The sequence below is a fragment of the Micropterus dolomieu genome, linkage group LG01 (assembly GCF_021292245.1).
Source record: "Micropterus dolomieu isolate WLL.071019.BEF.003 ecotype Adirondacks linkage group LG01, ASM2129224v1, whole genome shotgun sequence".
In the NCBI taxonomy this organism is placed as follows: Eukaryota; Metazoa; Chordata; class Actinopteri; order Centrarchiformes; family Centrarchidae; genus Micropterus; species Micropterus dolomieu.
The window spans coordinates 587,553-604,903 of record NC_060150.1 but is presented as its reverse complement, the minus strand read 5'-3'; the positions used below and the strand labels follow the sequence as shown (position 1 = coordinate 604,903).

Here is a 17,351-nt window from a genome sequence, read left to right as displayed (position 1 = left end):
TACGCATAATAACAACAAAGATACACAAAACGATTACAGATACAAGACAACTACAAAGAGACGCTAAATTACTACAAAGATACGCATAATAACAACAAAGATACACAAAACGATTACAGATACAAGACAACTACAAAGAGACGCTAAATTACTACAAAGATACGCATAATAACAACAAAGATACACAAAACGATTACAGATACAAGACAACTACAAAGAGACGCTAAATTACTACAAAGATACGCATAATAACAACAAAGATACACAAAACGATTACAGATACAAGACAACTACAAAGAGACGCTAAATTACTACAAAGATACGCATAATAACAACAAAGATACACAAAACGATTACAGATACAAGACAACTACAAAGAGACGCTAAATTACTACAAAGATACGCATAATAACAACAAAGATACACAAAACGATTACAGATACAAGACAACTACAAAGAGACGCTAAATTACTACAAAGATACACATAATAACAACAAAGAAACACAAAACGATTACAGATACAAGACAACTACAAAGAGACGCTGCAGAGAACCAGGTCACATGACTGAGTTGGTGTTTTAAATAGGCTCTCTGGATGAGTCTACCTGAGAGTTCATGAACACACATACAGCAGATTGAATCAAACATGACTCACGCTGCTGTTTGACATGCAGCAGCAGCAGCAGCAGCAGCTGAGCCCTCTGCACATCCTCCCTCTGAAATCAGCCTCTCTTACAACATTAAATGCTCATTTATTTCAAACCTCTTCTCCACACGGTTCTTCAGATTGAACATGTTGCAGTTGTTCAGAGCAGCTCACAAGCTGCTGGAAACACCGGCTGGGTTTTATAAACCTGCAGGCTCATGGATCTGTTACCTAAACTTCATGTTGTTGTTTTAGCACAGGCCTGTTTTCTGCGTGAACGCTGGCGAACAGCAGCTCAGTGTCAGAGTTAACACTGCTGTGGTAACATCTGCACAGGACGGGGGAGGTTTACTCAGTTTACCCAGAGGAGACGACCTGCTGAGCGCTAATTTCAATCATCTCCCGAACCTTTTCACTTGTGTCTCCTTAAAAAACACGTTTATTTTGTCACAGGCTGCAGAGTGATGTTCCCTCGTCAGATCATTTCATTATAATAATTATTAGAAACCTCGAGGGATAAAACTACCAGTATGTCACAGAAAACATTTTTTATTTTATTTTAATCATTTCTAGTTAATCATTTGATGATCAGATTTATTAAAACCTCTTTGGGGTCCTGCACCTTTACCACCATCAGGACGTTTTCCATAAACAAAACAGAACGTTTCTCCTTAAAAGCAGCCATTAAAACAGTTTCTATATTTAGAGGCATCATCACACTGTAAAAAAAGCACAGCTAATCTTCAGGGTCTGCAGCTGATTTCTGGACATTTGTTCTGGATGGAGAGATCAGGATTTCCTCAGGAGGTGGAAGTCACACATGTTGAATCATTCAACATGTGTTTGACTCTGAGAGGAAGGAGCGCGACTTTTGACGCAAACTGCAGCAATCAAAGTTTTAAGTAAACAAAATGGCGGCGCTGACTTTTGGGCTCAGGATGCTGACAGACCGAAACTTGGGGATGGACTGAAGGATGTGTGGGAGAGAAGCTGTGAAGACCGAGGACCGAAATCAAACAGTAGATGTTATGAGTGAGAAAAATAAAACGTCATCAAACGCAACATTTCTATTTATGTGAATCTGACTGAAAAGCAGGAAAAAATTTATTAAACACATTAAAACTTCATCATTCAGTTTTATTTAAATCTCTCTGCAGGCGGCCGTTGCTGGATGAGTTGCCCCCCCCCCACTCTGTCTCATCTCCATATGAAGATGAGGGTTCAGGCTCTGATCTATTTTTAAAACCCTCTGACATAAGGAAGAAGAGGGGGATGCGTTTCTTTCTTTAAACTTAAATCAGTCGATAACTGAAGCCTGACACATGACTCACTGATCGCTCGCCGGCTTCAGACAGAACAGGAGCTTTCTTATTGGTCGACGTCGGATTTAATGCGCCTTCAGATTCGTCTATCGGTTCGCGTTTATAACTGAGTGCCCTCCGAGTTTAGATTTCCCTTCTGAACGTGTGGACGATGACAAAATGAATTCAAACGATGCAGGTTTTTGTCTCTACCCGCCTGGTTCCTGCCCAAATCGGCCCCCCGAGTCCAAGACGATAAGAAAGTCTGTAGAGGAAGATCTGATGTCAGATAAACACGTTCTGTTCTTGATGAACTTGTTTTTATCTTCCCTCTCCATCAGCTGTTGGCAGAAAACTCGCCGTCCTGTGGGACTCAGATCCAGGACCAGATCCACCACACCCTGAGGAGGTCAGGGGGAGGTCACCAGTCCCTCAGAGATTTTAAGGTTTGTTTAATTTATCCAAAGACATTTTTAAAAAGCAACAGAACGACATGGAGATAAAAATGTAAACAAAAACAGAAATATGGTTGAGATGAACCTTCCAGCTTCCTGTTTCTGATCCGGAGATAAAAACCCAAACGTTCCTGAGAGTCTCACTCTGACAGCTTTTCCACTGACTGAATCTCTCCGTTATTTATCTGACAGACGAGTTTCCATCGTTCCTCAGAGCCGAGAGAGGAGGAGTGGACGGAGTGTAAACACACACGGCGTTAACCAAAACACCACCGACGCCACACGGCCTTTTTAGGCCTGAGCTTTTCAAAATAAAAGACGCCATCCACTCTCCTTCTAATGTTTACCTCTCAGGGGTTTCTGCCTATACGTTTCACTTATATGAACATAAACTGTAGGGGGGGGTGGGGGGGGGGTAAAAGAGGATTTTGTTTTCTGTCAGTACGGCTGAAAAAGCAGATTAAAGACAATTTGACTTGGTCTCACTGCATAAACTTTACATAATGATGATGATGGACAGTAAAGTGTGATCATCTTTAGATCACTGCACTGTGTCCAGCTCCAAGTAAAGCTCATGTAAATGTGAGCGGGGAGGACGGAGCTTCATGTTTCATTCATTAGCTCACAGAGAATAGTTTAACATTCACAAACACAAAATTGATCAGTATTCACGCGTCCTGGCTTCCTGCTTCTCTCAGCCGTTGAGTTTCTGCTGCAGTGTGTTCGGCTCCCCTCCCCCCATCTTTTCATCTCCTCTTACATTCCTGAGAAAGTGCTGCTGAAGAAAACCAGAGACAGAGGTGAGGGGCTTCGCCTCCCCCTCCTCTCTGGGGATTCGGAGCCCAGCTCGTATCATGTCAGCCTGGAGCAGAGAACAAGCTTAGCTTAGCACAAAGAGTGGAAGCGAGGGGAACCTGTTAGCCTAGCTCCATCTAAAAGCTAGTACTTGTGACATAGCCAGGCTAATGGAGCGTTACATTTGTATTGTGAAGTCAGAAAATTTCAAATGGACGCCGCCTGAAGTCGGATTTCCGACTCAGAAAGTCGGGAGAACCGCTCCACCTCTGACTTCATGATCCGACATGGCTGCTCTGAGTATCAGAAGTTAGTAACAAGCTGTAGTTTATTAGCACTTCTGTGTCTCAACGTGTTGTCCAGCTGCTGTCTGTGGACGTGTTGCTACTGCGTTTAGTACGCGTTAATAGAGAGAAATGTGCTTTTATAAACCGGAGTTGGACAATTTCCGACATGTTAACTGGAACGTGGTCAACTGGGGCATGACATCATTCCCAGCTCCGACTTCCGAGCTAAGAGGAACCCATGCTAACATGCTAAAGATGACGATAAAAACATGCTACGTTGCTATTGCCACCGACAGTTTGTAGAAGCAGCAGCCGATAGCTCCTTCAAACTTGTTTTTTAATCTTTTTTTCTGGCTTTATTACTAAAACATGTGTTACCTCTGACATAAATACAGTCATTGGACATATTTTAATATAGACCTACAAACACTTGATTATATGTTGTGTGTGTAGCATGAAGGAACTACACATTTTGTTTCGTTATGCAGCCTTGTGCTGGTCAATGACTAATAAACAACCTTGTTAGAAGCAAGAAACCAGCGGGCTAAATAATTTCCTAATAATCCCACAGACTATAGTTTGGCTAACATTTGTTAGCAAGAGAGCAGACTTATTCAGCTGACAATCAGACGGGGAAATATTAAATATTAAATCATTATTTGAGTCAGATGAATCAGTTTCATCTTTGTGTGTCCAGTGCAAAGATTATTGCAGGGTGCACGTAGCCTAGCTTAGCACAAAGATTTACAGAACAGAAAAATCTGCTAAAAATGTAGTCACAAAAGAACCATGCTATCAAGCTGCCGGTGAGGTATAGCCATGCTAACAAGCTAAAGAGCAAGTAAAACCGAACAATAGCTTCCAAGCTAACTAATTCTAGCTAACACATTATGCACACTTTGTTCAGAGCTGTTTGATTCAATCGAAACCGAATTAAAAGTCTACTTTTCCAGTGTAGCTACAAAGCAGCGAGCATCGTTGAATGTGTTTAAAGTCAGATGTTAAAGGAGCTGCATGTTCAACATTATGTTAGCAGTTTGTAGTTAGCTAATGCAGCTATACATCCAGTGCTGTTTACATTTACTCAGTGTTATAACAGGATGTGTTTAGCCTAGCTTAGCACGTTAAATAGTGGCTTTAGGGAGAATCTCTTCTACTCTGATGGACTGACAGCAGTTAAAACATTTCCTGTCTTCAGATCTCAACACTTTTCTCTTTAAAGAAAACGTGCAGACTGAACGAGGCCTCACAGATGACTCCGTTTGACCTCCTGGCAGATGATCAGATTAAAGAGCTGCAGAGGCTCTCAGCTGTATCGAGTATCAGTTCAGGCTGGATGGGATCCATTGTCCTCCTGATACGTAAACCAGATGTGAAACCGCCCCCCCCAACGACTCCCCCGTCCTCTCAGAAAACCTTCTCTGCTGGAAAAAGCACAAAGACTGCTGCTCTGAGTCGTCTGATGTCAGACTCGGAGGTGGAGTCGGGATCGCTCGCTCTGATCGCACTTAATGCGTCCGGCAGTTTCCCATGGAGGCTGTTTCTGTTGTGTTGCAGGCGGTTTGCGTCTGATGCAACTGTTGGTTTACATGATGAATGTGTTGACAGAAAGACGAGGCTTTGTGTGCAGTTTGATCTGACTGGGATGAAGGAAGGTGATGTTGCAACAGATCAATAGCTGAGTTTCGCCTCAGAGCGTCCGAAATAAAGAATATTTAGGTTTTTATTTGAGGTTGTGTTTTCATCGCTGATCCACGTCCTGTTTAGTCTCTCATGAAGTCAAATGGTATCAGAAAGAAAACTTCACACTGACTGTGCTGCATTTGATCTGACAGAAGTTTTTTTAACTTCACCAGCAGAAGAGATGTCGTTTCACACGGTGCTAAAAACAAAGTCACAATAATACAACTTACAACACGACACTGTAACTGACATTAGACGAGACTAAAGCGTAGAGAGCGCAGTGTGACCGAAGTGCTAATAATTATACACACAATCTAAGTGCATTCAGCGCATACTCAAATATTAGCAGCATCAGAAGTAGTTCACAGCAGCAGTATGTAAACATTTACACTGAGTGGATAGCGTGTGCGTAATAGATGCTGAAATAAAGTACTGACTGTCACAACTTCCTACAACTTAATCTGTCAACATCATATGGACTCAGTCTCCCATCCTAAAGAACGTATGGTGAACTAGCAGCTTACAAGCTCCTGGCCAGAAATCTAGGGGTAGTTTTGATTAGGACTTAAATATACTCCAGGTTTAGTCTTTTATTTCACTATAGTCCTGTCTCAGTCAATTAATCGCCAACAATTAGTCCAAAATGCTGCAGAATTTGGAACCACATTAGCGTCCTGCCTTTTAGGATTTAATATAAAATTCTTCTAATTACTTTTAAGGCCAGACGCCTTCACGTATCTCTGAGCGTTCATCCCCCTGTGAGCCGGGACGCAGCAGCAGACTCAGATCCTCTAGATCCAACTATTCAAAGGTCTAGGCTAAAAACCAAAGGAGACAGGGCCTCTGCTGTCGGGCCCCTACACTGTGGGGCCAGAGGAGATCAGGCTCAGAGTCCTGGTTTCACTTCCTAAGACTCATTTACACCAAACAGCTTTCAATGTGTAATTTATTCCTCTATTATTTTTATATCGACCGATTTACGTTTTATTTAATTAATTGAAACCACTGTGTGGTGACTGGTTTCACATTGATCGCAGTAAAGCACCAATATGTTGTTATAGATATGGACAGTAAAGCATGAACGTGATGTGCATAGTATGCAGTGGAATGTGGTGCTGGTTTGGGGCCCCCGGGGAGGTGGGGGCGCTCCTGCAGTGGATGTCAGCAGGGTGTTTGAAAGTCTGACAGATCGGGGGAAGAAGCTGCTGCAGAGCTGCCTGAAGGGTGAACGGACTACCAGAAGCTCCTGGTAGCAGTCCTGGAGAGACCCCTACGATCCTCTCGGCTGTTCTCACATCTCGCTGCAAGTTCTCCAGTTCTGGTTCTCTGCGGTTTTTTCCATCCACATGGTGAAAAGCAGGAAGTGGAGGCACCAGACGAGGTCGTGAACGCCAAGGAACTTTGTGTTTCTGTTGTAAATATTAGCTTAAGCACACATACTGTACAAATAAGCATGCTGAGGCTAAAGTGGGTGGGGCCCTCAGAGGCCAGGGGCCCCTAAGCAACTGGTCATACCACTGAATGGGCTTCTGGTCCACAGCTCTTAGATTTTTACAGGATTTGTTTCATTCAGGAGTAAAACATGTTGAGAAAATGTTCAAAACAGTCTCAGTGAGTTTTGACGCCGTCACACTCTCAGACTCTGCTCAGCTTTTTGGCTTCTTTAAATTATTCTTTAAAAGAGGATCGATGCCCTCAAGTGGAACCACCTCCCCCCCCCGCCTCCCTCGGCCTCCCCCACTGAAACAAGATGAGAAGCCGCCATGTGAAGGGGGTCCGGGGGGGATTCCTGCACAGTGGAAGCTATGTTAAAGAGCAGATGATATTAACATCCTATTACCATCCCATTCACACACATTAACATGACAAGCCGCCCGGAGGGGGGCCCAGATGCACTCTGGGACGGCGGGGACAAAGGAGCTCCGCCCACAGGTCAGAGCAGAGAAGAAGAGCGGAGAGAGAGGCAGAAGAAGAAGAAGAAGAAGAAGAGGAGAGGGTGAAAAGAGGACAAAGAGGGTCTTTTGAGGGGGCGGGGCGGGCTGAGAAAAAAGTTTTAACCCTTCGAACACAGTCCAGACCAAGTCCACCGGGTTCAGGGACGTTCAGTCACTACAAGCAGCTTCATGACGACGGCGGTGAAGGAAATTCTTTGCAGCCGTGAGACAGACAGCCTGTTGTTGTTAACACCTGCATGCGGCGACAGGTGTCAACAACAACAGGAAGTCAGGTCCTGTGAAACCTCCTCCTCCTCCAGGGTCAGAGCTCACAGACCTGAGACATGCTGAATCTTTCAGTCGTGATCCAGAGCACACGTCCAGAAACCAGCTCAGAGAGCAGAGGAACAGATTCCTGAGAATGTTTCTTCAGCTGTCTGTGCATGGGGGTAAAATACCATTTCTGTCCCAACAACAACAACAACAACAACAACAACAACAACAACAACAGAAACAACAGCAACATTTACCTTCATATATAAAAAAAGAAATGAACAGAAGTAAAACAGCGACACAGCGAGCGCAGTAAACATCATGTGCAGCTCATCAGACTCAATTCAATCACCGTCTTATTGCATTTTGGGCTCAAAACAACACCGTCAGCTGTGTGTCGTCATGACGACGAGGCAGCTGAGGTGTTACAGAGTCGGTTTAAATGCAGATCACATGCTGACCAACTGCAAAGGTTCACCCTGAAACAGACTCCTTAAACGAACCGTGTGAACGAGAAGACGCAGTGAGAAGAGCAAGCTTCTAACTCAGCGACAAAATCATCTACATCAACAGATGCAGGAAGAAATCTCCAAGAACTGCAGTAGTTGTAGTATTTATGCTCCAGTGTGTATTTGTGTGTGTGTTTTCAGAGCGAAAACACCTCGCCGTGTCTGAAGATAAACCCTGAGCTGAACAGGAAGCGTCGCTCACACATGCTGTGATTCCTCAAGTCTGAGTGAAGAAGAAGAGAAACACGTTCACCCTGCTGAAGAACAGCAGACTGTTCTGTTCTGCGTCGTCGTGTTTGCTGGTGAAAAGTAAAACACAGCAGGGCTGCAGTGATAAACAGAAACCCAACATGTAGTTTGATCAGTCACAGTGTGCAGAGCTTCTTCCCTTCCTCCATGTTTCCAGACTAAATCAGCTGTAGAAACTTCCAGCTGGTTGATTTATTTTTATTCTAAATATCCTGCCAAGAGTTTCTCTATTTTTCTGCAGGGATACACTGAACTCTGTGTGCGGCAGACAGGGAGAGTCCACCGGAGTGTGAATGAGGAGACAGTTTTGTCCGACAGACTCCTGCATGTCAGGGATGTCAGAAAGACGTTAGCGGTTTCCAGCAGGGTTGTTGCTGCAGCGTCAGACGTGAACTCTATTGTCTGGACGTTGATTTACAGCTCACCTACCTGACGTGTTTACTCGCCCCGAGCGGCTTCCTGTGGAGAGGTCGATGAGAGGTCAGCGCTGTGACAGCGTGTTTGTCTCCAGGTGATTTACTGATGGAGGATGTGTGTTATATTTACCTGACAGCCTGCAGCTCCCACTCACCACACTGCATTCAGATACGTCTGAAATAACAAGCATGGAACAGATTCAGATTCATTCAAAGATTTATCCATTCAAGTCTAATTTTATTAGACTCACTTTTTACAGGCAAGACAGTTTGTTATGTTTGGTGCTCGGAAATGCTGTTTGGTAAAAGTGTGTTGATAAAGTTATATTGTATATGGAATTTTGTGAGTTATTTTACATATTTTTCTTTTGTATCTACAAACTAAATGTCTTCTCTTAGCTTTTTAATTTATAATTCAGAATTAAAACATTTTTAATTAATACATTTCTTTTACGTTACACATTGAAATATCTATTAAATATTTAAATAAATCCAAAATTCTGAAGTCTTAATGCCAGACGTTAAACCAGCCCGTTCTCAGTCCCAGGTCGTCAGGAAGCTGTTAGGAAATCATATAAAGAGTGAACAAACACGAAAGTCAACATTTTCCATTTTTAAAGTTACATAACATCACTTACATAGCATACTAATTTTTAGGCCAAACATAAACCTTTTCTGAAACCTAACAAATAAACTAAACTTTTCCAAACACATGTTACAGATGTTAAAGATCTAACGACCTAGTGAACGTGCTGCAATTAATAGCCGGCCGGAGTCTCTAGTTTTAGCCATCGCTATCTCAGCAGCTAGCGTTCTTTTGATGGGCTAGCTCTCTGACTTTAGCTTTCTAATTGTCTCGGTTTGGTTTTTAGCTCGTCTTGTTGCTAATTTTGTAGAAATTTTGTGGAATTAGCGTAAGTTTGTGATTAAACAGACAACAGCAAAAAGATGTTGGTCTTAACTAAGTTTTAAACAATTTTATTGTGTTATCAGCGTTGTAGAGCAGAATAACTCTTATTACTGTCTGTTTTTATTTTTTTAAACGTATTAGCTGTAACACGACGGCCTGGTGAAAGTTGAGGAACTCCCTGAAATAAAAAGTTAAAGAGAGAAAACAACAACTGTTTTTCAGATCAAAAATAACATCAAACTTCTGATTCTTCTGAGGCCAGATATCAAAGGCTGCTGCATTTTGATTTATTTATGATGATATTTGTTCGTGAATGAATTTTCTCATCAAACGTATGCCAAAAACAAAAACAGAGTTAAATATGCACAAACACCTTCTTCTTTCTCTTTTATGTCTCCAATCAATCAAACTTCCACATTAAATTGACATTTGATTTCCCTGCCAATCAAAAGAATACGACAAATATTAATACGGGAACTTGTTCAAAACGTCTCAACGGGACGAGTTTTTGTGGAACTTCTTGTTTTGTTGTTTTATTAGCGGCGTTTCTGAAGTCATGCTAATATGCAGCTTCTGATAAACAAATCAGACAAACACACAAAAAACAAGTAAACGTGGACGTGAAATTCCCAAATTTGTGAAATGAACCAGAACTTTAAAACAAAACGGTGATTCTGTGCCTTCGCAGCATCTAGAAGCAGCGATACAGCGTCCAACTAAAGAACGTAAGAAATCCATAAAGAACAAAAATAATAATCAACAGCAGGTCAAATAAAGTCAGAGTACAGCTAAGTAACGCTGGCACCATACTCAAATTATATCTGCTGCGAAAACTTTACAGTATTGTAAAGATTAAACCGCTAGCTACTAGCTGCTAGATGCTAGCTGCGTGTCTGTTGTTTGCATTAAAACTGGACTTCACGCTTCATATTTGTGTTTCGGTCTTTAAAAACCCCAAAACACAAGAGCAGAAGTGTAAGAAAAAGGAGTAAACACTGTATTTATCTGCTCTAACGTTAGCCTGTCCGGCTAACTAGCTTATTACGTACAGTGCTAACTTACTGTTACCAAGACCAAGTGTTAGCATGTCATTAGCGAACTACATTAGAAGAAGCTCCAATCAGAACAACTGCTGTGTGGAAGCCGGTTCTGGATGCTGTCTGAGCTCCCGGTCCAGCAGAGTCAGCTAATTCATTGACTACTAGGGGCCCATAAATAATGTGGATCCACTGGTCCTGTTCTTCAAAGTAGATCTACATCCCTCGGCCAGGTAACTGCAACTGGTCACCAGATTTAGGCCATGATGTCTGTGTAAGCTGATCAAACACACTTATTCACCTCTGACTGTGATAACTGATCCATTCATGCTTTAAAATCTGGCTGCTAAACTTTTTAAACTGAAAGCCTGAGGGGGGATGACCCCGAACCCCGTGGTGGGGACTGGTCCCACTGGTCGGACTGGTCTTTGTGTCTGGGAGTTAAACTGCGGGGCTTCAGGTCAAGCAGCAGGAAGCCAGATTACACAGCGAGACTCTGAGATTAGATTTGGAGCTCTTAACCCTCAGAGGAAACCTGGATCTGAGGAGATTTAGGGATTATTTGGATTTCCCTGTTTCTCTGTTTGACGTTTTCTTCCTCGTTTGTTCCCTCTGTTCTTCTTGCTGGAAGTTCGGAAGGTTATATGTTTCATAAACTCTCATCGGCACATAAATTATTTAATTTCAGTTAATGTGTAAATTGATCAGTGATCTGACGTAATGTTTTTAAAGTTACACGTATAAACTTTTACATTGATACTCCAGAAATAAACTGCTAGACGACTGAAGTTTGTCGTGATCAACAGATTTGTTTCTCATTTAAATGTGTATTGTGTGACTCCATCCATATTTATAAAATGTGTTTGAAGTTCTCAGTGAACAAGCATCGTCCTGAATTTATTGGTTTCAGTGTGACCTTTTAAAACCGGGTTTAGAGCCGGATGTTCCCCTGAATTCACTTCTTAATTAAAAGTGGGGATCAGAAGTTCACAGTTCAAATTAAAGCAAATGTCCAAAACTGAAGTCTTCATAAAAGACGGCTGAGTGTGTTTCTGCTCTGTGAAAACCTCCAAATGAGCTCCTCTGACTCACCGAGGGCGGGGACGGCCCCCTGATGGGCCCCATCGGGTTCAGTTTCGCTGTGTGTGTGTGTTGGGGGTGCTAATGGGACCTGCAGGCTAAAATAGGGAGGTGGGGGGGTCCTTTACAACCAGAGTCCCCCCCCACCTCGCTCTGCTATAGTTAGAAAAACTCCACTGCAAAGAAAATGCACCTCCTGTTTTGTCCCCATGAAGAAGTCAGAGGCACGCTGTAAAAAATGTCGCCGTCAGCGCTCTGAGATTTTTACAGCAGACAGATGTTGAGGTGTCGGAGGAGGAAGAGGAGCAGGACGAAGGAGGAAACAGCTGAAGGTTGTTTGTGGAGGTTTACAAGTCAGCTGTGCTCAGACCAGCAGAGTCCTGAGACCAGAACAGTCCGGGTCCTGGTGATTTATGGGACACTGTGAGGCATTCAGGGTCACCTTCTTCACTGCAGGAGGACACTATGAAAGCTGGTCAGACACGTTCCGACGCCGCGTTGGAATTTAGACTAACCATCATTTTAATTCGCATTAATCTGCCCGTGTCTTTCTCCCTTTATAAATGAAATGCGACAAGGAGAAGTTTGACTTGTTTTAGGACTTTTATTTAAAACATCTCGAACTGTAATATGACAGGAAATAAGAAGCTGCTTGTTTCTATAAACTTTAGATGGTAAATCTTGATAAAAACGACTCACAGGAGGTTTTTAAATGACAAGAAGCTTCATTATAAACTGACCACATTAGTTACTGACGACGACTTTAGATAAACACACAAGCTGAGAGGTGCCAGGACGGGTGATAAAGATGCCACAGATGGAGACAGAGGAAGCAGCTTTATTGTCAACAGGGAGCTTTGGTACAAGAACAAATAAAGATTCACTCATTATTCATGAACAGTTTCAGGGGACTTCATCAGCCAGAACACATGAATAAATCCTGATGAATCTGCAGCGGCGCTGCTAACGAATGCTAACGAATGCTAACAGGACGTCCTGAAGGACTAAACCTCATGAAGGGAACATTTTATATTTAAATCAACTAATACGGAGATTAAATCAGATTTACATGTGAGCAACCATCAGCTCTGCACTCGCAGCCAATCTGAGGGCTGTTCACCAGCACTTGGCCGAGGGCAGCAGGGACGGCTTGACCCTCCGTCCCGGGTTGAAGATGTCTCTGACCTCCGTCTCCAGACGAACGCCGGGCACCTTGAAAATGGACACGGCTGAAAAACACAGAAGATGAATGAATCAAAAGTTTCATGTTAGTTATTAAATACAATAAATACATAACTAAATATGACGACATCATTACAGCAGAAATACAAACATGTTTTAACACTTATTCACCTCCAACCTCTGGTTACCAGAGTTACATCGATAATAACAAAAAAAATGATTCAGAACAGGTTCAGCAAACAATAACTGAATAAAAGAACAAGAACTAATAAAAAACAGACAAACGAATTATGCTATAAATAAATAAAACACTAAATAAATCCTTCATTTATCAGAAATAGTAAATAAATATGTAAAACACAAAAACGTAAAATATGTGAAGAAATAAACTGTTTTAAAACCTTGTTTTTATTGAGATGTTAGAGGGAATTTACCTGACAGACAGGTGTGTGGCTGCAATAATAGTTTACATTTTATTAAGTTCATATGTTTACAAGATGAGACATTTTACAGGAACACAAAAGAGACAGTTTTTGATATATATAAAAAAAAACACATAACAGGAAACAGTCAAACTACGGCCTCTTTTCTTATTTGTGATAATGAAATAGATATTTTGGGGATAAAAATCCCAGCTGGTGTAGCTTTAACAAATTTACTACCAAAACAGATACTAAATTTGAGTCCTGAGCGTCGCCTGTCAGGCAGGTCACAGAGAACCAAGATACCCATGTCACTGTGTGTGTCCTCCAGCAGACAGACAGTTTAACTTACTCAGATTTTACTTATCAGGGTGGACAAACTCTGGCTCCTGCTCCGTGTTTCCCCAGAAGAACACGTGTTCAGAGTGTCAGGATTTCAGGAGTGTAGAGAAACGTACACGGCCGAAGCTGCTAAGAAAGCCAGGAGGGCGAATCTGTAACTATCCTCACAGAGTTCTTGATTCAGTTTTCTAGTTGTATGATGTGAAGGTACAACTGCATCTGAGGTCCATTGTAATTGTTAGAAATGGAGCCTGAGGAGAGGGTTAATAATCCCCAAAAACTAAAGTGTTGAATTTATGAGGGGGAAATTTATCACAAATCTACAAGTAAAAAACTTGAATATTCTCTGACATTATAGTCAAAACATTTATGAGAAACTCTCAGTTTTTTGTCATCACTTCATTTTTCAAGGCTGCAACATCACACATACCTCTGCCGTGTGTCATCCATGCAGCATTCAGCATTCAGCAGTGATTTCAGACTTTAGAGACTTCACTGTGAATTGGGCGTATTCAGATATAAACACCAGAGTGATTTGATGTTTCTGTTTCATTTCAGGGAATTTAAAAGTTTTGTTCTTGTGAATTTAACACTTTTATCGAGGAAATGTTATCTACTACTAACCTGAATGAGCCTCTGTTAGCTTGTAGCTCTGTTAGCTTGTATCTGTTAGAATGAGCCTCTGTTAGCCTGTAGCTCTGTTAGCATGAACCTCTGTTAGCTTGTCGCTCTGTTAGCATGAGCCTGCGTTAGCTTGTCGCTCTGTTAGCATGAGCCTGCGTTAGCTTGTCGCTCTGTTAGAATGAGCCTCCGTTAGCTTGTAGCTCTGTTAGAATGAGCCTCCGTTAGCTTGTCGCTCTGTTAGAATGAGCCTCCGTTAGCTTGTAGCTCTGTTAGAATGAGCCTCCGTTAGCTTGTAGCTCTGTTAGAATGAGCCTCCGTTAGCTTGTATCTGTTAGAATGAGCCTCCGTTAGCTTGTATCTGTTAGAATGAACCTCTGTTAGCTTGTAGCTCTGTTAGCATGAGCCTGCGTTAGCTTGTCGCTCTGTTAACATGAGCCTCTGTTAGCTTGTAGCTCTGTTAGCTTGTCGCTCTGTTAGCATGAGCCTCTGTTAGCTTGTAGCTCTGTTAGAATGAGCCTCTGTTAGCCTGTAGCTCTGTTAGCTTGTCGCTCTGTTAGCATGAGCCTCTGTTAGCTTGTAGCTCTGTTAGCATGTACAAGGTGTTTTGGCAGGAGTTCTTACTATCTCTGAGGTGCATGATGGGAGGAGGCAGCGTGCTGAAGTACGGGTGCTGCAGGGAGTCCTGCGCCGAGATCCGGTCTGTAGGGACCCCTTTCAACATCCTCTGGATCAGGTCCTCGGTCTTATAGGGCAGCTGGTTCAACCTGATCCACATCAACACAAACAGGCTTATGCAGGGCTACAGAGAGTCCTTTTCTAACTAATCCAGATCTAGGCTGAGCAGCAGTAGACTCCATGCTAACACTTTAGCCTTAATAAAAGTAAGTTAATAAAGTATTGAAACTGTTTTCTTACCTTTTCCAAACGGTCCTAAACTGCTTCGGCTCGCAGTGAACAAACCGCTCTGTGCAAAGAAAGAAAGTGAAGTTCATAAATGTGGTTCTGACCTTCGTGTCCCCCTCAGGATGAGCTGTAATAAGTTTGGTGATGCTCTAACTTTACATCCAGCACCACCATCAGGTCAACGTGTTAATGTGTCCAACACTTTGCTTTATGACCAAATACCTGCAGAACTGAAGATGCTTATGTTAGCATGCTAACGAGCTAAGCTTACTTTAGAATATTATAATACATTTCTCTTAACGCTTTGGAGGAGGTAAACAGGATGTATAACAGTACCATGGAGTCAGGGATTTACACTGTGGGTGACAACTTGAGCCATGTTTTCTTTTAAGTAGCCGATTAAGCTGTTAGCGGCTCCTGTTAGCGACTCCTATTAGCAGTGTACCCATGAATGTACAGACAGATTTCACTGGATTACTGTGATACTGAAGGAAACTTCCTTCATTCAGGTCCTGCAGCTTCTTTGGATTTCTGCACGTCTGTTCTGCCATCAGAGATACTGATATAGAATGAACCAGTGCAACGTTAGTCTGGAGCCCTGCATGAGAATCTTTCAACATAAACCAGGAAATAGAGAAAAACCTAAACCGTGACCCACTGAGGAACAGATGAAGAGCCCACTGAAGGTCTCACACGGACCTGGACCGATTCCCCGACCTTAAAGAATGTGAATCTTTGAGCCCTGTGTGGGTGGAGGCCCTGAGCTGAGTAATCACACCTCATTATCCTCAGGTTGAACTCTCCAGCTGCGAGAGGCGATCTCCTCTGAGCCGTTTACTGTAAAAACACGGTTTATGTTCGATGATTAATGTTTAGGTCAGCTGCTGATCTCACTCTTCCCTCCCTTTGTTCTGACTTTCACACAGCCCGATCTCTGAGAAAGTATTTTCAAATTTAGAGCATTAACCCCGTCAGACCCGACTGATTTTCTGCCCTCTGGTTGTTTTTGGTGAGGCACAAGGAAATATTGGGTCCCCAAAAAAATAATTTGAAGCGATCAGGGCTCCAGTTTTACTTCTGGGCTGGTTGTTTTGTGTCATGTGACAGAGCTGAACTACTTGGTTTCTACGCCTGTTAAACGAAAGGCGACTAAATGTCCATTTACTGAAACCAGATCATGTCTCAGATACAACAGAGTCTGAGGACAAGTGATAACATTACTGAAATACTTTGACTGTCTCATTACGGATCACGTCATGACTTTAAATTGTTTTCAGTCTGCAGGCTGGACTCCTGCGCACAGAGGGCCGTGACAGCCGATCACAGATTACCACCTGCTGCGCTCTAACTATATAAGCCCGTGCAAGGGCGTCAATTTCTGTTGAAAAGTGGAGGGGACATTTAAGGGCTCAGATAAGGAGCGAGCAGGGGTTTGACGAAACACTTCCAGTCCACCAGACGAGACATTGCACAAGATTAGAGTCACGAGAACAAAACATCTTAAAACTATTTAGAATAAATGGCCACTGATGAAATATACTACTGGGGGACTTGAGGGTCCTTTCCCAGAAGATGTTGAGCGTAAAATAGTCAATTTCCGGCATTCTGGAGACATTTTCTGCACCATTTTATGGTGGAAATGTCTTAAAATGTACTGGAATATAATACAGTAATCAGTGGCTTGTTTTTTTAGCTTAGGTAACTGTTTTGGACAACGCAGATCCATTTATTCTATATTTACAGTGCCTTGCGAAAGTATTCGGCCCCCTCGAACTTTTCGACCTTTTGCCACATTGCAGGCTTCAAACATAAAGATATAAAACTGTAATTTTTTGTGAAGAATCAACAACAAGTGGGACACAATTATGAAGTGGAACGAAATTTATTGGATATTTCAAACTTTTTTAACAAATAAAAAACTGAAAAATTGGGCGTGCAAAATTATTCAGCCCCTTTACTTTCAGTGCAGCAAACTCTCTCCAGAAGTTCAGTGAGGATCTCTGAATGATCCAATGTTGACCTAAATGACTAATGATGATAAATAGAATCCACCTGTGTGAAATCAAGTCTCCGTATAAATGCACCTGCTCTGTGATCGTCTCAGAGGTCCGTTAAAAGCGCAGAGAGCATCATGAAGAACAAGGAACACACCAGGCAGGTCCGAGATACTGTTGTGGAGAAGTTTAAAGCCGGATTTGGATACAAAAAGATTTCCCAAGCTTTAAACATCCCAAGGAGCACTGTGCAAGCGATAATATTGAAATGGAAGGAGTATCAGACCACTGCAAATCTACGAAGACCC

At 42.4% G+C, this 17,351-nt stretch overlaps 2 protein-coding genes across 2 annotated transcripts in view; one reads left to right on the top strand and one right to left on the bottom strand.

The window, feature by feature from the left end:
- Positions 1-17,351, top strand: part of LOC123971220 (NACHT, LRR and PYD domains-containing protein 12-like) — a 524,333-nt gene that overhangs the window by 104,363 nt on the left and 402,619 nt on the right. The window lies entirely within an intron of this gene.
- Positions 12,399-17,351, bottom strand: part of cdk15 (cyclin-dependent kinase 15) — an 11,150-nt gene continuing 6,197 nt past the window's right edge. Inside the window, exons 11-13 of the mRNA XM_046050884.1 lie at positions 15,062-15,110; positions 14,768-14,910; positions 12,399-12,805 (exon numbers count right to left, since the gene is read on the bottom strand). Of these exons, the coding sequence (XP_045906840.1) occupies positions 12,693-12,805; positions 14,768-14,910; positions 15,062-15,110 (305 nt within the window). The 3' untranslated portion in view covers positions 12,399-12,692. The remainder of the gene's footprint in view (positions 12,806-14,767; positions 14,911-15,061; positions 15,111-17,351) is intronic.